Source organism: Mercenaria mercenaria, chromosome 5 (genome assembly GCF_021730395.1).
Source record: "Mercenaria mercenaria strain notata chromosome 5, MADL_Memer_1, whole genome shotgun sequence".
NCBI lineage: Eukaryota > Metazoa > Mollusca > Bivalvia > Venerida > Veneridae > Mercenaria > Mercenaria mercenaria.
Window position 1 is genome coordinate 44,111,696 of NC_069365.1, and position 22,322 is coordinate 44,134,017.

Here is a 22,322-nt window from a genome sequence, read left to right on the forward strand (position 1 = left end):
TGAACAGAACATTTTGAATAGAATGTTGGTCTGTGGTATAGACATAAACAAGACCTGTCGTTTTTCATGTACATCTACGACTGAAGGCCAGGGTCTGCATAATGAATATCGATCTACGACTCGGGAAATCAACGACTGCCGAACTCAAACTTCACTGATGGTATCATATCCGAGTTTAGTACATATATCTGCGGTCAAATTACTATCAGAATTGTTGAGCAAAACTCTTTTTCTAAAGGAATTGATGTGGATTTAAATTTTTGTTTTAGGGTTATTTGTAGTCAGAATGAAAGGAATTGATTGAAATGTAGAACATGTAGCGAAAATAGCATTTTACAAAGATCGGCAACAGCGCTTTACTTGCATTTCACCTTCAAGTTGGTACATATCATATGTGTTGCAGCGAATTAGGCTTGTCCAAGACGGGGACGTTATACATGAATTTGTGCTTACTTTAAACCAATTTAGATTATCTGCCATCATACTGACCCAAGTCTCCCAAAAATCATTATATGTTATGCCAAAAGTGACTTATTTGGAGGTAAAGCATATTTCTCTTCTATCTTGTATTAAATGGTACGGAGAAACACGCACTGTGCATTTTCTAGCCGTTACCTGGTGCAAAGCAACAAAACTGAGCACAAAATTAAAAGCCGTAGGATACTTGTCTATACATATTTTAATTTTATTGTTTAAGAAGTATGTAAATGCATTTGAACAGAATATTGTCGATAATCCGATATCATTATCAGCGATTTTCGAATTTTACTTTCAAAGTATATTACTTTATCTGAAGCTGACGAACTGCACGCATGGGTTAAGAGCAGTTATAATAAACCGCGTAATAACACGAAAACTAATAAAGATGTTACTTTTAAAGTTTTTTATCATGATTTCAAATCTTAAGGTATCTATTAAACTGATGTGGCGGAAAATTTACTTCAATAAATCCGGTTAATTATGATTGCATCGCAGGTAACATAATATCTATGTTGTTTTTGCAAAGACAATTTGGCGCCGCGAAAAACACTATTTTTTAACAAATTTTGGTTCGTCATTACTTGCGTACGTAAATCATCGAATATTTGTAATAACTGATAAAAGATTAATGCGCACAAACGTTGTTAGTTTTTTTTTGCTCACATGATATTGCAATATGCATAAGTACAAATACGGTTATTTTACGGTGGCAGAGAAGGGACATGGGATTCGCGTGCGCTGTAGTCTCAGTCTACCCTAACATACCTCGTGCGCAGATCAAATCTGTGCGGAAACCTATCAACGTTACTCACAATAAAGTTTTGAATGCCTCAAAACCACCGGGAAAACGGATAAAATCCCTCCGGACACCGCCCACCCCCACCCCCCAATTTGACTATGGCGGTAAAACTGCCTCTTCCGTTTTTTTGTTTTGTTTTTTTTTCAAATTGAATTATATCCAATTTTTCACTTCATTTCGTTTAGAATAGATAATTACACCTTAAAAGTATTGTTTTCCATTTCTGTTCAACTTCGTTTTTTTTTTATCAACAAAATCAAAAGGAAGATTTTATCCGCCTTGGTCAAAGTGAGGGTGTGGGGATGAGGTGGGGGCTGACCTACATTCTTCTTGCGTTTCTGTGCACTGTAATATGACCACACGGTCACGTATGTTCAACGCCATATTTTGATATTCAGTTTTACCTTTACTGTAACACAGAACTAAACGGTTTATACTTCTTTATATTAGAAAAAAAGATGATTTTATTGTGCGTTTAATCATCACAGGAGACGCGCTGTATGTCATTTTACCAGCTGTTTCATTTTTATTGTAAATAACGCTGGTTTTATTTTATGGTCGCAGATTTTCTATGTATTAAAATTATATAGTCATACTAAATAGCCAAGTTTATTATTCTACAGATTTTCTATGTATTAAATTCATACTAAATATCCAAGTTATTATTCTACATCAAAGGTTTATTACTTACATAAACCATAAACGGGAAACAGTTATTTGAAACTATAGTACATATTTATTTCTCACGTTGCGTATACGGCTCCATAGCTCAGTGGTTAGAGCGCCTGTCTAGTAAACAGGAGGTCGAGGGTTCGATCCCCTCTGGAGCCTTTTACATACATTGCTTTTTGTTTCATTGCGTTAAAATAGACTTTATACCATTCCATTAATATGATAAAAGTGTTACCTTTTTACACCAGTAACATGTATTTCACCTTACTAAATGCTTCAAAATCAGGGTCTGCATTTGTACTTTTTTTAAGTAATAAGTATGGACTCAATGTGGACGCATTGGTCGAGAGGGCTAAGACACTTTCCTATGGAGGTAAAGGCCCCGGGGTCGATTCCTGGCTACTCCCATTTGCGATGTGTCCTTGGACAAGGCACTTTATCACGATTGTCTCAGTTGACCCAGCTGTAAATGTATTCCAGCAAATTGCTGTGGGTAAGGTATAATTGGTTTTAACTGTTCTTAAATAGGGTCGCTCAGAAGTTCTACAGAGATTAAGCTCAATTTACTTTTACCTTTAACTTAACTCGACTCCGTAATCGGCGAAAAAGAAATAAGCTGTTATTTTTTGTTGCTGAATGAGACTGTTACAGCCATAAACAAATCAGCAACTGATGTGTCAGCAAACAAATTTAAAACAAAATAACGAAAATATGTTAAGTTTAATATTAACCTTTAGGCTGCATGGCGTGTCCCTGTAAAGGAATGATTTACATTGTATGTTTAGGTCAAGAAGTCTTTCATTAGAATTATTACTGACGCTGAAAGTTTCTGTTAAAACCCATTTGAGCATGAGAAAACCAACATAGTGCATTTGCGACCAGCATGGATCCATGCTGTTCGCTAACGGGTTTTCTAATTGCAATAGGCTTTGAAAGTGAACAGCATGGATCCTGACCAGACTGCTCGGATGCGCATGCTGGTCGCAAAGTCACTATGTTGGTTTTCCCATGGCGCGGCTCATATGTCGTATCAAAACTGACGATCCTAGATGCTGAGATTGGTGGATGTATGAAGCGTAACACCTATAGATGTAAGATGAAAGAGTAATATATTAGCTTTAATGTTTTGGGGTAGATGAGAAGAAACGCCCCTACGTTTGACAGTATAACGGCGTTGATCAACAACCGTAACAGTAGTCAACCTACAACCTCGTTTTGCCATGGTAACAGTTAGATAAAATATACTAACACCCTTATACTCATTATCCCTCGTTATTTTGCGGTCGTTTGATGTTGTCATTACAAATATCCGGATTTGATGAAACATAGTTAATTTTATCTTCTGTCAAATACTGACTTCCCATAATCAAATAATGGTGATTTTACTGAAAATTTAATTGCACGTGAAAATAAAAGGATATATTTTTATTTTTCATATAAAAGTTAACGCGTGTGAGTGATATAATTTTACTGACTTTAATTAACGGTAATATTTTTCAATTTCAACTCGTCGGAAGAATTGTTTGTAGAATGCCGAAAACATTTTTGATAAGAAAGAAACAAGGGTTGAAAAATGTTTGGAATGAGATAGAATCAGGAGTTACTGGACAGATAGACTCCAGGAGATTGGATGACAACTCTAAAACAGGTAATGTTTATACAGAAAAAATATAATTTCCATCACGAACTTATTTCACAGTGGGTTTTTTTTTGTAATCGAATGCCAAATTCAGGTCTCATTACAACATGTATTGCCAAGGATTATATTTAAAAAAAAATCAAAGTCAAAATTTGATTTCTGCATGAGAATCAATTAATTTCAATGTTTCCTACTGTGTGTTTGTATTTTCAATTTTGTTGTAACAATAATAATTAAATAATAACAATAGCTCTTATAACAGGAAAATGAATTTTAACATCGTAAAAAACAACTTAAAAGACCCTTTACTATTATTCTGCTTTATACTTTCTCAATAAATATAACCAATGCCAGCTTAAACATAATACATCAAAATTAATATTTTTAATCCACACTACCACAAATATGTAAGTTCCCTTAAACATTTGTGTCGTGGAATAAAACGATGTTGTAAAAGTCTTTTAATGGTCATTCGATGACACACCAGATATTTGTTTTGGTCTAATCTAAACTCTGTTTATCGCCGGACTAACAAAGCTGCATTGAACAAAGATTTATTTTATGCTTTACAGATTTCGTAGAAACATTAAAGTTTCCAATTCCAGAAGTTCCATCTCCAATAGCAGCAGACAGTGCGGAGAGAGGACAAATATCTTCCGAACCTGCGTCACGTGACCATCTCCGATCTGCTTTTGAGTACTGGCCAATCGTGAAACAACGAATGCTACAGTCGCCACCCCATAACGCATTTCCGCAAAGATCTAACTTTTTGCCATTTGGTTTTAAATACTGTCAAAGTGAAAATAATATGAATGTTGATTTAAACAACAACAAGGACAGGCTTGTGGCATCATCACCGCCATTTTCACCGAGCACTCCAAGTCAGGTAAACGCTTACATTTCAAGAAATAAAGCGTTGGATATACCTGCAAGTTCATCAAATTTTGACTCTATTTTCTGGCCTGCTCATAACATTTTCAGCAGTTTTACAGGGTCTGGATATACATCTGACAATTCCTTTCATCAGAGACACGTAAGACCTTTCCATCCATACAAAATTCCAACAGAAACATCCATAAACTGGCATTTCAGATGTGCGAACAAGCAGGATAAGATGTCCCCAACACTGAAAACAACGCCTGTCTCAGAGACAAAAAGTAAACCACAAAATGTTCCGAGGTCTCCGCTTATTGTACGTGTTCCTTTTTTACATTGGTTTTGCAAAATTTCACACAACCAATATTTTAAATCAATTTAAGAAGACCGATGCAAATTTTTAAAATTTAAAAAAATAATTATTTATTAATCGATTTTAAATTTTATGATATTACTTTTTTTACCCCCGTAATTGCTAGAAAAAATAGCGTTTTGTTATAATCCCCACTGTATGGCAGTTAGTAATTCCATACCTACACAGGAAACTGATCAGGAGAGATGAATGCTTTTCTGATAATTTATTTTTGATTTTATTTTTGTTGTGCAGCATTTCATTCTTACACGTTATGACATTAAATATGATATTGTTTAATAAGCGGTCTTTGAATTATTATGAGAATTATAATATTGATATAAGCCTTCATTCTTATTAATTCTGTGTTAGTTTTTTGTGTATTCAGCTTATATTTTTTCCACCATTAAATTTGTTTGCTTTTGATAATATTCAGCTGTGCTTCCAAAAATTCAACTCTCACATTTATGAAATAAACTTTCGTTAATTCTGCAGACACAGTCGGCGACACCGAATATAGAGCTGATAAATGGAGGGTATGGTATAAAGAACCCGTTACTATCTCCAGATTGCAATGTTACCAAAGACGCGCCAACATTAGGTACTTAGAACAGATTTAAGCACGTTTTCCTTTCAATTTAATATCTTTATCTTGTATTAAATTTATGACCCTTTCAAATTAATAAAACCATCCTTTTTATTACACATTTTTATGGACTCAAAGGACATGGAAATGTATAATTTTTATTTTGTAGTTTTGATTATGTCATAGCGCGTAATAAGCTCATGTTTGCACGGAGTTTATTTTTTATGAGAAGTATTTTTATAGGAATTTGCCAGAATAGTGTAAACTTTTATTTTATCACAATTGTCATTAACGGGAATATTTGAAAGTCATTGACCAGAACCAAACTATGTCATGGTCAGTTAAACTGCTGTACAAATATGCCATTATCATTTGTTAATGTTTCTTAAACTTTAGAAATGAAAAAAAAATGTAACATTGATGAATGACTTTCTTTTTGTAGGCAATAGCTACAGAGATACAAAATTCAGTTGCAAAATTTGCGGCAAATATTTCGAGTTCCCGAAGTTACTACAGCGCCATCTGAAGTCTCATACAGACGTTAAACGATACCTGTGTACTTTCTGCGGTAAAGGTTTCAACGACACGTTTGATCTTAAACGTCACACAAGAACTCATACAGGTGAGTGTTAGAATAAACAGGGAGTGTCATAATATACATCGAGTGTCGTAATATTCAACAAGTGTCATAATAAACAAGTCTGATAACAAAAGTGATTGCAGAAGCTCTTGTCAGAACATGAGCCTCAATGTAGAAACGGCGTATCGAATACTGATACCAAGAAGAAGTCAGTAGTCGTGACCTTGACACAAAGTCATTCTTAGTTTGCATTTTTTTGCTTGTGCATTTCTCATTGGATGCTTAGTTTTGATCGATTCTTTTTCTCAGTGAATTATAAAAGTGAAATTAAACGGATATCTATTTGTCACAGGTTTTACCTACAGAATTGCAAAACTTTAGTTAAAATATAAAACAAGTAAAAGATGATATGTTTGATATCAAAACTATTTTCCACTTTTGAACACATTGTCTTATAAATTGGATCTTTTTTTCACTCAGTGAAAGATATTTGAAATTACACTGAAACAATCAATGATCCACTATGTATTTGAGTTATTGGCAAGATTTTTTAACTGTGTAACTATATTATTTCAGGTGTCCGTCCGTACAAGTGTGAAATGTGTGACAAGGCATTTACGCAACGTTGCTCATTAGAGTCTCACTGTCGAAAAATACACAACATTGAGTTCCGGTTTGGATACAAAGAAAGACGCGGGAAAGTGTACGTCTGCGAAGACTGTGGTCACGTGACTGAAGACCCGGAAGAACATTTTGTTCATATTAAAGACAGCCATCCTTACAATCCTACCATTCTGAGATGTTATGACAAAAGACATTTTAAATTTAACGAAAATAATGGAAAGAAAATAAAACACGGCTCCCTTAGTCAATCCTGAGCGCTTGCTCAATTCCTGTATTGATCTAAGGCGATGCTTCTTCTAAGTGGACCTCTGCCTGCTACAGAGGGGTGAGGTCGCAGACATTAAACCACTAGCTCCTACCGTTGTGGATACACGTTTTACTTACTGGGCAGGATTATACAATATCATGAATCCTTCAAACTGGCTTGCGTGAAGCCGACAGTTCAACCAATGTGCCCAACCGTGTTTGACACAATGAATGTTCGTAGAGGCACCAAGTGTCTTTGTCCAGGATTGAAAATGCAAGGTAGCAATATGACTTAAACCGTGTCTGTGTTTCTTAAAACACGACAACGAAAACAACAAAAGAAAGTTCATAATTAGAACATTTTAAAGTTGTTTCTTCGTGTACCATGTTGTTCATTGCACCCGTATTATGTGCTTCATCAAACAGTTAAGAGTTATATTTTAAATGGGAGTTTACACGTGATTGTCTCAATAAAATCTGTAATAAAATCAAATATTACATCAATTTTTATTTTCATTTTTATTTTTCACAGCACAATAATTTATTTGTTCTCATTTTGTTGTATCGTAATGTCGACTGCATCTGCATTATTACGACTCCCCCCATACGCGGCAGCTGGATTTCGTTATATGTATTTGGTAATTGAATATTATTATTATAATTATACACAATGACTAAACATATAAAAATTGAGGACAAACTCTAAAGAAAAAACAGCTGTTTTTGCACCGGTTTACAAATACAGAGTACATCTAAAAAGAAACACTTTTATCCTAAATACATCTGCGACGTTTGTGATGTATGTCAGATTTAGAATAAATGTACGTTTATTAATGTCATTAAAATCCATTATATCGCATTATGAGAGGCTTTCGCTACCGTTTTGTGATACAATCGAATGCCCTGGTTGATGACAAATGAACTGCCAAGAGTCGTCCTATGTAGATTAGCCGCTTGAAGTCCCAAAGTTTAAAGAAATCTATCAAAATCTACGAAGTACTCCAAAACTCATGTTTGTGAAATGAGGTATAGCTTCGACAGCGCAATATTTTGCGCATTTATGATACTGCCTTGTTGCTGTATATAGGTGTGAACAAATGCTGCCTCCATGTTTCGCCCGTGAAATTTCCCCACAATGTCAGATTAAAATATTAAATGCAGAGAACTGTAACCAGATTGCTCAGAAAACAAACTCCAAAAACATATAATGCGCAGGCTGGTCTGGATCAATGCTGGTCGCAAACCCACTGTGTTGGTTTTCTCATGGCGCGGCTCAAATAATAGTACCGTTAAAGTATCTTTGGCCATTTTCCACTTGCAGAAAATATATAATTACAACAATCCATATAACCTACAAGAATGTATTGACATTGTTGACGATTACAAAGTACATTAGCGTTATAAAATAAACGCACCAAAGAGTGTAGTTATAATGTGCACACTGAGTAGAACACGAATCCCAATGTACGAATTCAGGACAGGTATTGACCCAATCCCACAGGTCAGCTAAGCTACACATTATTATTGTGGTTGATTTCTGCCAGTGTAGATCTGTCGTTCTGCGCCCGCCTCCCCCCCCCACCCCTCACTCCCCTCGCCAGAACGACGAAAGAACGACGTTTTCACATTTGGCGTTGTCTCGTTCTGTTGTTCTAACGCCCCCGCCAGAACGACAGAATGACGTTTTCCTCTTTTGACGTTGTTTCGTCCTCGTTCTGGCGCCCCCGCCAAAACGATATAGGAAGAATGCAACGCGACAGAACGAAAGAACGACACTTATAAACGGCGCCCCAAGAAACGTCGTCTTGGCGTTCTGTCGTTCTGGTGCCCAAGGTGTATCTTTTTTTTAAATATAATGTTGGACAAATATATTCACGCTATGCATAGTACTCTTAATACTCTTTTTAAAATTTGGTTACTTTTATTAACATAAACGATACAAATAAAAAGTTCCTCTTCATGCCTAACATGATCTACCATAATTTTCATATATATGACTATTGTATAAACGAAATTAAAACTTGCCCCACATGATATTTTTATCATCTATAATCCACAGGACCTCGAAGTCATGATCGTATTTTTCCTGCGAGGTTTTGCCTTTATACTGTGACCGAAGGACCAAACTCAAAGAATATGGTCTTATTTTGCCCAAATCGTAACTTTCATAAATTACCGTCGAGGTGCCGGTAGACTAAAAAAACAGTATAACCGAGTTTGTGAGTCATTTTTAAAAGTTGAGATTATGGAAACTTTGGATTATATTCCTAAAGGCCGTAAGCTCCGTCAATACATAAAGGCCGGATAAGGCCGAAATATCTGCGTTCCTGTGCTTTTAACGAAGACCGCTTGAATTGGAACGGTTCATGGTAAATAATGTGTTGATTGTATTTACATAAAATCTGCTGCCGTATTGAAATAAAACATCTGATTCATTCACTAAAGAAATATAAAACAATATATCGATTAAAGCTCAAACACGCAATGTCAAATAAGCAAGAGTGCGATGTTGCCTTTGGCCCATGGTCTTGTTATATTTTATAAAACGTGATGTTTATCTTAGTGCCAGAATTCTACTAGGCATGTCAATTAATTATTCGGAAATTATACCACTAAAATAATAATAATAATAATAATAAAACACACATACAAACGATAACGTGACTTGTTCTAATTTTGCTTTTGCGAAATTCAAATTTGACATTGATGAGAATCAAAGCTGTAAATCTATCTATATTCTAGAGTTTTTTTACAGCGCCATTTATGAAGCTTTTACTTGATTAGAGACACACGAAAAATCTTTTAGTATCTCGGACGTGCTTCAAAATTACGAAATACCAGCCTCTTTGCCACATTTAAATTTTGAGACCAGTCAGTCAGCACTTAGCCATTCGTTTCAAGGCGGGCGTAAGTTTGGGTGCGGAGGGGGGGGGGGGGGGGGGGGGGGGCGGGGGGGGGCGCAGTGGAGATATTGACATACCTAGCTTCTTGACAGATCAATGTTTGTCACGTTGGAAATTTTCACAATGTAGTAAGTAGTGCCTCTTGAACTTACTTGATCCCTATTATATAGAGTACATTAATTGACCTTCAACAATACTGAAAATGGGTGATATGTGATTCGAAAATAAAAATATTTATTTATTTTCTTCTAATTAAAACAAATTTCTCTAAAGCTGCAGTAAATAACTCCCATAGTTGGCTGTTAAAGTTGGCTTGAATTGGTCGGTTAGTATACATTTATTTTGTGTACTGAGTATGGAGATTTTTCTGGTTAACTTGGAACTGGTTTTTCCGTAAGTCGGGACTGCCTGTTTATCCTATTCATTCAATTAAAATTATCATTTTGGGGCTGATTTAACATATACTTTAAAATATCGAGAGTCACTTTACTATAGTTCCAGTAGAAATCATCTGGCGTTTCTCAATTGATGAAATAGGATATTTGTATAGGTGGCCATACATAAATGTGATGGGGTTCGGAGACAAACTGGGGAATTCATTGCGATTTCTTTCAAGTTCTAGATTTCCGAATTTTCATAAGTTAAACTTGGTTGAATCGTATGGTCGAATAGTTTTATGATTAAGTTAGTTGGTAAATTAGCATTAACGCACATTGAAACGAGTAAATCCAAAGCGTTGATGGCTTATTAGGCTATGTGTTTCCTAGTTTTTGGAAAAAAGATCCATTTCGTGAGAAAGCGACACTAAGAAAATGATAATGATTAGTGATACCGTTTTACTTGTTACCGATATTAAAGCTGCCATGCTTCGAATTCTCTGACTTTCCTTTGCTCATATTTACTTTTATGTGCCATTCATTAGAATACCTAAACTTAACTGAAGATCTATTTGTGGATCTTACACAATAAAGTTAACGTCTACATATATGCGTACATGTTTTAATTACTCTAAAATCTACCGTCTCTTAAATTCCGCAGGAGTTTGTGTCATAGACTACCACACCAGGATTTGTCAAAAGCTTGAGACAAACCAATAAATGCACAGAAAAGTTTTAGTGTCCTTTTTTACAATTTCAGTTAAGAAATGATAAGTAAATATAAGGTCGACACAGGAATAATCTTTGCAGAAATCAGTTTGGTTTTCATCTAAACTATATCTTTTTAAAAGTACTATTAAATAGCCTTTGGTTTAAGATATATGTGTAAAGCTTTCCCATACAGCTTACGATAGTGTGTATTTCAAAGTGCCCTGCTGGCAGAAAAATGACAGCGGCGAAAATCCCATCAACAGAAATAAAAGAGACAAAACTGATGGGGTAGGTAGTCAAATTCCTTCAATGTGTAACCCAAATCCATTTAATGGGATGATACAGTAGGGCAAATGACCGTTGTTATAACGCATAATTACCAGTTTACAGTCTGAAAGATTGTTGCAATCACTAAATTAAGAAACACTTTTGTTTCTTTTTTTTCCCACCAATATATAATTGAAGCACGAAAAAGGCTCATGAACGGTAGCATCAGTCAGTATGGCAAATGCAATTTTTCAGATTGTAGCATTTTAGAAAGCAGGATTATTATCTTAGACTAACGCATGTATTTTCATTTTGCAATATCATGCTGTCATTTTTTTTCAGATAGAGACATGGATATGCAACAAAGTAAGATACTATATTTGCCGAAGTAATGTTCCATAGTTTCATTAGCTTCCCATTCACTGACTTTTAATCAGCGAAACGGTAACTAAACGGTTCGTTAACTTTCATATATACATGTTGATACAATCTCACAGGGCTAACATATAACATATGAAAACTGATTAATTATTTCGCTTTCATCTTTTATTTGCTAACTGTTTCCAAAGAAAACGGTATTTTGAGAAATTAGTATTTAAAGATGGTATCATTACGGCAATCAATCATATAAATTTGAATTTGTCACAAAAAAAGCAATCATACATTATAGTTAATGCAAAATTCTTAATACGTTGAAAATACGGTCATTTCTTCTCATTATTGTTGACTGATACTTTCTTTGATGAATGCACTTTAAACTTTGATTGGCATAAACTAGAAAATATTTAGTAAAACCCGAAATTTAGAATATCTCGTATCACATTATCCAGGAAGCAGGTGACTGTTTTGTCTGCAGGTGTAATCTGCAATAATTACTTTCACTGGAGATTATCATACAATTATGAATTTTATTTTTGTTTTAAAAATTTATTCCATCTTAAAAGGAAATCATACAATTTTTATTCTAATATGTGGAAAAATGATTTTATATTCCGGATAAACTTACAGTATAACAAGAATTTTTCTTTTGATGAAGATATTTTTTTTGAGTCACCATTGTGTATGAGCTATTTGTTCTATGTTAATCAACTGATTTTCTTTATCATATGTTTATGCTGGGAACTTGCACGCATACATTTTGTAGATCTTTTTCAAACTCTTTTATAAAAATTACGACTTAATATGCCTACCCATAAAGATTGTTTTAAATAAACATGGCCACATTCCAGTTTTGACTACACTATTTATACGTGCAGTATTTCTAGGAATATTTGAGTTAAATATTTGTAACATTTGTTAAAAATGTAAACAAAGATTTTCATATTACTGCGTATCATTCCTTAGAAAAAGAAATTCAAGAAGTTCCTATTACGATGAGAAAACCAACATAGTGGCTTTGCGACCAGCATGGATCCAGACCAGCCTGCGCATCCGCGCAGTCTGGTCAGGATCCATGCTGTTCGCTTTCAGAGCCTATAGCAATTAGAGAAACTGTTAGCGAACAGCATGGATCCTGACCAGACTGCGCGGATGCGCAGGCTGGTCTGGATCCATGCTGGTCGCCAACCCACTATGTTGGTTTTCTCATGGCACGACTCACACATAGAACACTTTAGATATTGGACGTGTCTATTGCTGGATAGTGGAGTTCTTTCATGCTACGTAATGTAGCAGTTACACAACTGGGAAAAACAGGCGGCAAAGTAAAGTGTATTGGAAAACATCTTGAGTATGTGTATTTTTCTATTTTTTATGACTCAGGTAAAATGGTGAAATCATTTGAAGATTCTTCTTGGTGGTTTAAATCAGGACTAGTGTTCAATATGTTAGCTCTGATATTAGGTGCGGTCGGGTTTTTTTTACCTAATTTCCTAGAAGAAACGGTCAGCGAACACGAAAGGTTAAATAGTGGACTTTGGCAAACTTGTACTAACAACAAATGGAATGGCCTTGAATGTCAGGATAGTATATTTATAGATACAGGTTAGTGAACTCTTGCTACAATAAAATATATCATATTTTAACTCGGCAAAATGTTATAGCTTATAACAAACAATTTGCTTAGCTAGCGTACAAAGTTTAAGTTATTACAGCTCATTATTTCACCAACAGAAATTCACTGTTTTAATAATTTTACTAACTTTAAGTATTAGTATTACGAAAATCATATATCGTAAACAAAATGAGAAGTTGTTTTCAGTTGTTAGACCGTCCGTTTTATATAAACATAAGTTGTTTTTTAACTTTCCAAATGCACATGATGTAAAACAATATTTTGTATTTTTAATATATATGTTACAGACTGGTTTCTGGGTGTTAAAGTATTGCAGTGCATAGGCCTAGCAGCGACCGCCCTCACCACGTTGATATCATTGGCATTACTGCTTGCTGTGACGAACCAAAGATTGGCGAAGGCAAATGTGACTGTCTGCTTTGCTGCATGTATGTACACATTTTCAAATACTAGGAGACTCAATCAGAAAAACATATGTTATTTCATAGTTCAGAGGACAGCATGTTAGTACACAGGTTAGGGTATATCATACTAACAGTTTCCAGACTAATACAGAAGGCCCGTTGGACATCTTGGCTGCATTAATCAATCCAGTGTAAATGTATTTTAAATACGAGCGGCATTTCAAAAATAATACAACTGATTATCATACCGCCTTGCTTTGCACGGGATTCACATAAAAAGCATACTACTATAACGAGAATTCCATTCTCTACACATAGATACCAAATTTACATGTGTACATGCTGTATTATCGCTAATACTTTGACAGAAGCAGCAGATAGTCATTGACACTATAGTACAAATAGTCGGCAAGAGAAGTGTAAAGGCAACTGAAATTCGAGGTTATATAAGGACTCGATGCAAGTTTGGCGTGTCTGCGAAGGAGATTTTTGAGGAATTGTGCGATGTTCATGGGCAGAATGAAGTGTCGTATGCCACAGTTACGCGGTGGGTTTAGAAGTTTAAAAGCGGCTTTGACTCCATTAATGATGCCCCAAAACCTGGACGTCCTTGTAGTGCCACTTCTAACAATATGGTTGAAAAAGTATGCGATGTGGTTAGTCTGCCGCAAGACTAACTGTCCAACAGATAGCTAGTATAGTTGGTATCTCAGCCGCAAGTGCATTCCGCATACTAAAACGTAATTTGAAAATGAGACGCATTTCAGCTAGATGGATCCCTCATTTATTGTCTGACAAGCAAAAACGTGTCCGCCTTGAAACAGCCAGAAATTTGTTTAAAATGTTTCCAAAATACCATAGAAAGTAGTTTTCTGACATTATTACTGGAGATGACACATGGGTACACCTTTTTTGAGCCTACTAGGAAAATTAACAACAAAATAATTATGGGCTATCAAAAACTGCCGCCGCCCCTCAATTGCCAAAAGATTGATGATTGCTAAGAATTTTCTTTGATATCCGTGGTCCAATTATGCAACTGGTTTCACCAAATAGAAAATCTGTGACTGGATTATTTTATAAAGAGAAAGTGTTGCAGAAACTTAACAATAATGTTTTAAACGACGTCCACACACTGGGTTTAAGCACCTATCCCTGCTGCAGGACAACGCCCTTGCGCATAAATCTGTTGTTGTGACCTCGTTTTTGAATAAGGAAAGGGTTCGAGTTCTTCCTCATACACCATATTCCCCAGACCTAGCCCCGTGTGACTATTTCTTGTTCCCTAGTCAAAAAAAAAAAAAAAAAAAAAAAAAAAAAAAACAACATTTAGCTGGTAGACATTATAGGTCCCGACAGGCCCTGGAAACAGCTGTTAATCAGTGTATGCTGGATATACCTGAAAATGAGTATGAAAATGCCTTTGAAATTTGATTAAACGTTTGAAACTTTGTGTACGTAGCAAGGGTGATTACTTTGAGGGTATGACGCGTAAATAAATTAAGATCTATCAAACGCGCACTTTTTATTACCCCAGTTGTATTACTTTTGAAATGCCCCTCGTATAAAAATACAAATCGTTCCTCCTCGATACAAGTTAATTTTGATTTTGCCGTTGATACGAGAAAGCGGATGACGGGAATTTTTGATTTCGATCCCAGGAAAGGAATCAATACTTCAAAATCACTTCACGCAACAATTTTGCCCCTCCACATTTCGCCTTTATACTGGAAAGGGATGTAAAAAGAGAAGTTGAATCTAGCTTGAAATAAAAGTTTTGCTTGTCCAAAAAGGTCACTGTGAAGAAACACATAAACGAGTCAAAGTTTCGATACTTACTGTTATATGAATTTGCTATACTGCTATATTTTCTTCAGTATTTTCTGACTTGTACATATACTTTTCAGCCTTTGAATATTTTGATTTCAGCATTCGATCCTTGCACAAATACGTTACGTACCACCACAGATATTTTACTTTACGTACCAAGTACATTTGTATTTTTATATATTTCAGTGTCAGCTGTCGGCACTAGCACAATTTTATCAATAAAAATGCTACTGGTCACTCCCGAGAATTCAGACTATACCTCCCGGTATTTGGGAATATCTTTTTACTTGTGTGTATTTGCTACATGTTCTCTACTAACTGCGTGGATCGTTTTCATTGTTGACCAATGGAAGACAAACTGAACACGTCGATATATTCAGGATATACCTCTAAATTTATTACTAGACAGATGTGCACGCTTTTTACAGATGTACTTTTTCAGACAGAAAACTGTCGTAAACACTTTAATAGCAGTGACTACCTCATTTATTTATTTATTACCAGGAAGTACTACACAAGCATTACAACAACATGTCCCAGGAAGTTGTACACATGGGGCAAAAGAAGCTATGAATAGACAAATATATGTGATCATAATACATTTGACGTATATTAAGATATTGTTATTGGACAAAACAAACTGATTACCTGAAGTTGGGCACTTGGGGGCTATAGAACCTGTGTTTAGACAGATATATATATGATCGCGATACATTTGTCTTAGGAAATATGTTTATTGCATTTACATTGTATAATAACATATGGTTATTGAACAAAACTAGCTGTTTATCTCAGGAAGTTGTAACGTTGGGATATAGAAGCTATGTTTTAGACAGATAGATATGATCGCAATACATTTGTCTTAGAAATATTGTATATTGCATTTATATTGTATATTAAGATATTGTTGCAAGACTAAACTAACTGTTTATCTCAGGAAGTTGTACTAATGGCAAGTATACATCTGTATACTGCTTTTATCCAAACACAAATTACTATATGATTAAAATAACAAATAATTTATATATCTAGACACTTACAAGTATACTTATCTACATCAGGAAGATGTTCACAGATGTAGTTGAGCATTTTAGCAATCAGACAACTAGAACAGTTTTTGTACAAAGCTACCTATACATTTTATTACATGCTTTTTTAGGGTAAATAAATATTAGATTGAAATATATTTTGTACTTTTACAGTAAAAACAGATCAAATATATTTTCACTAGTAAGAAACTATAATTGGGCAAATTTGGTCAAAACAAGAAATAAAAAGAGCATATGTTTGTTTTAAATGCAAGTTCAAAAACACTTTTACTCATCAAAACCATATATTATATTTTCACTCGTGAAAGATATTTCAATCTTACACTGAAACAAACACATATCCTCTATATTAGGCACAGTTTTAAAACGTCGGTGTCAATGCATCCACTGGATCTTCATGAAAAAATAACGCACACCAGCAACAACAGCTTTTAAAAGAAAATTCTCACCAAACCTGGACTCATTGCTATTGTTTTTTCTTGTCCCTTTGGGATAATTGACCCATTGTGCACGCATGCGTGGGGCATATGTGGACTTCCGCTACCAGCAAAAGCTGGAAAAGTCTCCATATTTATTAATTTGTGTCGGTGTGACCTTTACCCCACCCTTTCATCCCCCTAACAAAAACACTACTTTCCAAGAGGAATTCGGATAAACATACATATTCCATTTTCATTTACTATTAATCTTTATCAGATACCGGTGGAAATTATGTCAAATATTGGTAAAGATTTGGTTTTGGATGAAGGAATTTTGATATTTACGTCACTTACCTATCATGGTTATCGTAATGTTCCGTTTGCTTTCATCTTTGTGTTTTATATAAAAACATATAAAAAAGTGCCGTTTTTACTCATTTTTCAAGGTATGTTAGATGTTATCCTACTTAAGCAATAAATCAAAATCGTTCCAAAATCATAAAAATGATATTTTGATATTAAAATTACGAGATAAAGCGCTGGAGGATCATTACAATGTAATCATTTTATTTGATTTATCTTATTTTAATGTTAGTTGTTGAGAACGTCATATATGTACTAAATATGTTACACGGAGATGCCATAGAAATACTTTTTCTTTACCTGCTAATATGTTGTTTTAATTGAAAAGTTTAGATTTACCTTATAACTGGCCTGTCTATACTTTGTACTATTGACCGGTGTATAGTTCAACAGTAAATTTTATTTTGCGAAAGTCGGAATTTAAGAATAAAGATAGGAAAATATATTTTGATACCATGTATTAAAACGCGCCCTGAATGGCTTGCCGGTCATTAGTCAAATATATTGGCCACCGGTCTTTCTAAGTTTGGGCAATACTTTTGACTGTTGCTCTGTTTAACTGTAATATATCTATACCCTTATTCTATAAATTGTAGACATAAACATCAGATTAAATTAATGTTAAGGCAATGCTCATATTTCTTTTCGTGTAGTTGTAAGACTTTTTTGTTAACTTGTTATTTTTAAAACTGACTTGAAAAGGGATGCGGCAATCAAATCTTTTTGATCAGCTTTTAGAGCTAGAAATACCAAGATGCGTCAAAACTGAATTGGACAATAACCATATCATAGTTGCATAAATTAGTATACTTTTTAAGTTCCTAAAGGCGAGGAATGTTTCAGATAGATTGGCCCCTGGACTATTTTAACATACAAAACACAGATCATGCAATAATAGTTTGTTACCGTTGACAAATAGCTTGGGATGTTGAATTTACCTTGGGGGGTTCAAAAGTAAACGAAGGCTCAAATAGAATTCGTAGATCTAGTTAACTTATTTACATTCTAAACATGCTAAAATACCAAATATCTCAATGTGGATTTTCACACCATGGCAGAGACTCATTCACATTATCAAAGGAAAACTAGAAGCCATGTAGGCAGGAACGTCTAAGTCTTATACACTCAAACCTGTCTATAAAGACCACCCTTTGGAGAGCCAAAATGTGGTCTTTATTGGGAGGTGGTCTTTATTCATAGGTTAAAATACACTGTAAATGTTAAAATAGGAAACAAAACATGTGGTCTTTGGAGCCAGGTGGTTTCTGTTCAGAAGTGGTCTTTAACACAGGTTTTGACTGTATCTGATATCTGAGATTTTGAGATGCGGAAGCACTCCTAGGCAGTCAGTTCTCCGCACTTCTGTCGTATGTACATCTTGTTAATTACAGACTTTCTTTGAGGCAAAATATAAAATTATGACTTATACAGCGTAATAACATGTTTCTCGAATCAATGATGATCTCTTGGAAAGCTATGGCGTTTTTGTTTGTATTTTTAATTAAATTTAAATGAAAATTCGTCCATTCTTTGATCTACTAACAATTTCGGTCGACTGAACCTTACTTTTTAAGTTTTTATTCCCAATTTTCAAGTTAATGAAACATGGCAATTTTGGTAGTTTTTTTGTCAAACATTGTCGCAGAAAAATAAGACAAGTTATAAATGGTATATTTATCTAGCGGTCGGTCAGTACATATGAATGTATGTCATATAGCGGATCAGCATATTCAAAATTATACATCACCCAAAGGAATGATGTACCTTAGATGTTAATTATCACTGAATTATGCCGTTTTTTGGATAAAGAGAGAGAACATGAAGTAGAGACTAAACTTGTGTTAACGTGGTTGTCCTACTTTCAGCGACTGACTGATTTGATTATGAAGGTGATTTAATTTAATGCTAACTCTTCCTGGTTTAAAAGCGGGACATTTATTTGATAATTTAGCTTTGGTATTAAATACTGCAGGGTTTACTATTTACTATACATACTTCTACATATTTTGGAAGAAGCACTGGAAAAATCCAGCTGTGGACTGTGGCAGACGTGCCCCGAACTTGCCAGAATTTATTTACAGAATCAGGTCAGTGAAGTTGTAAAAGACTCTTTGTTATATTGAGTAATTGTGAGTCTTGCTGTTGAATAATCTATAGGATAATGATAAATACAATCGTCTGGTCTAAATTCTTAGAAATGATTTAATATATTAAGATGTGCCATTTTTTTCACATACCGTATTAAATCGGGCACTTCTTTTGTTCTATTATATGGAAGGCAAATTTGTTATAGTATATTTTTCTTTATTGCATTTATTTACGTATATAAATGTACATTCTGTATTGTATGCTGTGTCAGCTTTTGTTTAATATAGCACGCGTGTTACAGAAGAGTGTGTTTGTGTGTTCGGGTTTAACGTCTTTTTCAACATTTTTTTTTCAGTCATATACAATAACAATGGTAAGACTTAGAATATGAATGACATGACATTGAATAACAATATGAAAGATATATAATAACGAAACATAGAATAACAATAATGACTTTTACCATAAGAATATCGAACACACCATAAGAATAACGACAGAAAGGCATAACGAAATGGTACAGATTAGCCGCTATATTTCTGTAATTTTTAAATCTTTATATTTCTTTGATGATACGTCAAAACTGAACATTTAAGTCAGTAAGGCAAAATTTCCAATTTCGTAAATGGAAATTTCGAGCAAGTAATTGAAATTTCGATAATCAAAGAAAGGCCGAGATAGGTGAGCTCAGTGAGTCTAACGTCTCTCGGAATTTGGAGTAATCGGTCGAATTTTCGAGTTTGTTCTTCGGTAGCATCATCAATTTCCCGAATATATTAAAGAATATCTTTTCTCAGTAGTTAGAAAAGAAATGATAATTTGTTTTTATGTTACCTCTTTGGTCTATTGTCAATGCGAAACTAAGATAGACAGAATAAAGTTTACTTCTGAAGCCAGAAGATATAACAAATTGCATTTTAAAATGTGAAAAATTTCAGCAGCCTAATCACTCTTTCAAGTAAGAGCGTAGAACATACATTATGTTGAAATCAAAAGGAACTGATTTCGATTTACAAACATATAAATCCTTTAATTTGATAATAATACAAACGTCATTAAAACATACAGATGTTCTGATATGTATTTTATGCAATGTATGCACAAAATTATTGAAACGCACCGAACTTAAAATATATGTGTTGATGCACCCTAGAACCAATAGACATACGATCGTCTCATAATGCTGTTTTCTATAAGATATAGTAACAAATCCATCAGATTTATTTTCTAAAACAATGTATAGTGTTCCCCGCAAATAAATAACCAATTGCTACAGCCCTTTGAGAAAAATCGGCATACGACATCCAAGTCAGCATCGGGATAGGATACATAGAGCAGTTTAGATATTGGACGTGTATTGGAAAAACTTCTAGACTGTGTGTATTTTTCAGGTGTTGGACCGTCTGTTTTATACAAACATAAGTTGTTTTTAAATTCCAAATGCACATGATGTAAAACAAAATTTTGTATTTTTAATATAAATGTTACAGACTGGTTTCCTGGTGTTAAAGTATTACAGTGCATAGGCCTAGCAGCGACCGCCCTCACCACGTTGATATCCTTGGCATTACTGCTTGCTGTGACAAACCAAAGATTGGCGAAGGCAAATGTGACTGTCTGCTTTGCTGCATGTATGTACACATTTTCAAATACTAGGAGACTCAATTAGAAGATCATATGTTATTTTATAGTTCAAAGGACAGTATATTATTAGTACACAGGTTAGGGTATATTATATTATTTTTATATATTTCAGTGTCAGCTGCCGGCACCAGCATAATTTCATCAATAAAAATGCCATTAATCACTCCCGAGAATTCAGACTATACCTCCCACTATTTGGGAATATCTTTCTACCTGTGTATAGGTGCTACATGTTCTCTACTAACCGCGTGGTTCGTTTTCATTGTTGACCAATGGAAGACAAACTGAACACGTCGATATTCTCAGGATATACCTTTAAATGTATTCCCAGACAGATGAGCACACATTTTACAGATATACGTCTCCGGACAGAAAACTGTCGTAAACACTTTAATAGCAGTGCCTACCTCATTTATTTTTTCCCAGGAAGTACTACACAAGCTATACAACCATATGTCTCGGGAAGGTGTTCACACGGCTACAACAATATGTCCTTATCTCAGGAAGTTGTGCACTTGGAAGCTATGTTTAGACAGATATACATGATCATAATACATTTGTGTTAGAAAATCTGTTATAGTTTATTACATTTACATTGTATATTAAATATAGGACTAAACTAGCTATTTATCTCAGGAATGTGTGCACTTGGGGATATATAAGCTATGTTTAGACAAATATACATGATCATAATACATTTGACGTAGAAATCTCTATATTGCATTTACGTCAGATATGAAGATATGATTGTAGGACTAAACTAGCTATTTATCTCAGGAAGTTGTTATAATGGCTACGATACATCTACATATTGCATTTATCCAAAAACAAATTATTTTATGTCTCAAATAACTAGTAATTATATCAAAACACTTACATGTATACTTCTGTACATCAGGAAGATGTACACATATTCAGAAATCAGACAACTAGAAAAAATGCTTGTACAAAGCTACACATACATTTTCTTTACATGTTTTTCAATGATTAAATATTACATTGAAATATATCTTGTATTTTTACAGTTAAAATATCAAATATATTTGCACTGATTAAAAATGTATAACTATAAAATGGGCATATTTAGACAAAACAAGAAATAAAAAGAAAATTTGTTTGTTTTACATGTAAGCTCAAAACATCTTTCACTCATGAAAACCATATCTCATATTTTCTTCTTCTTCTTCTTCTCGTACGCGTGTAGTCATAGCAATATTGCATGGTGCTGTGGTTCGTTAAGAGAGTGCTAATGGCTCAGCACCTCTGTCTTCAACTCCTCTCATATTTTCAATCATGAAAGATATTTCAATTTCACATTGAAACAAACAAATATCCTCTGTATCAGGTACAGTTTTAAAACGACGGAGTCAATGCTTCCACTGGATCTTCATGAAAAAGT

The 22,322-nt window shown here is 34.4% G+C and overlaps 2 protein-coding genes and 1 non-coding gene across 3 annotated transcripts; all 3 read left to right on the forward strand.

Annotated features, from left to right (window-relative positions):
* Positions 1-2,037: 2,037 nt before the first annotated feature.
* Trnat-agu (transfer RNA threonine (anticodon AGU)) lies at positions 2,038-2,110 on the forward strand. The gene has a single exon. It is a non-coding gene; the product is annotated as a tRNA-Thr (tRNA).
* Positions 2,111-3,167: 1,057 nt separating this feature from the next.
* LOC123558951 (zinc finger protein 648-like) lies at positions 3,168-7,358 on the forward strand. Its single transcript, XM_053544860.1, has 5 exons — positions 3,168-3,599; positions 4,163-4,782; positions 5,314-5,419; positions 5,847-6,026; positions 6,561-7,358. The coding sequence occupies exons 1-5, from the start codon at positions 3,482-3,484 to the stop codon at positions 6,860-6,862; spliced, it is 1,326 nt and encodes a 441-aa protein (XP_053400835.1). The 5' UTR covers positions 3,168-3,481; the 3' UTR covers positions 6,863-7,358.
* A 5,135-nt stretch (positions 7,359-12,493) lies between these two features.
* Positions 12,494-18,397, forward strand: LOC123558952 (uncharacterized). Its single transcript, XM_053544861.1, has 3 exons — positions 12,494-13,095; positions 13,414-13,554; positions 15,547-18,397. Exons 1-3 carry the CDS (start codon positions 12,768-12,770, stop codon positions 15,720-15,722), a joined length of 645 nt encoding a protein of 214 aa, XP_053400836.1. The 5' UTR covers positions 12,494-12,767; the 3' UTR covers positions 15,723-18,397.
* Positions 18,398-22,322: the final 3,925 nt, after the last annotated feature.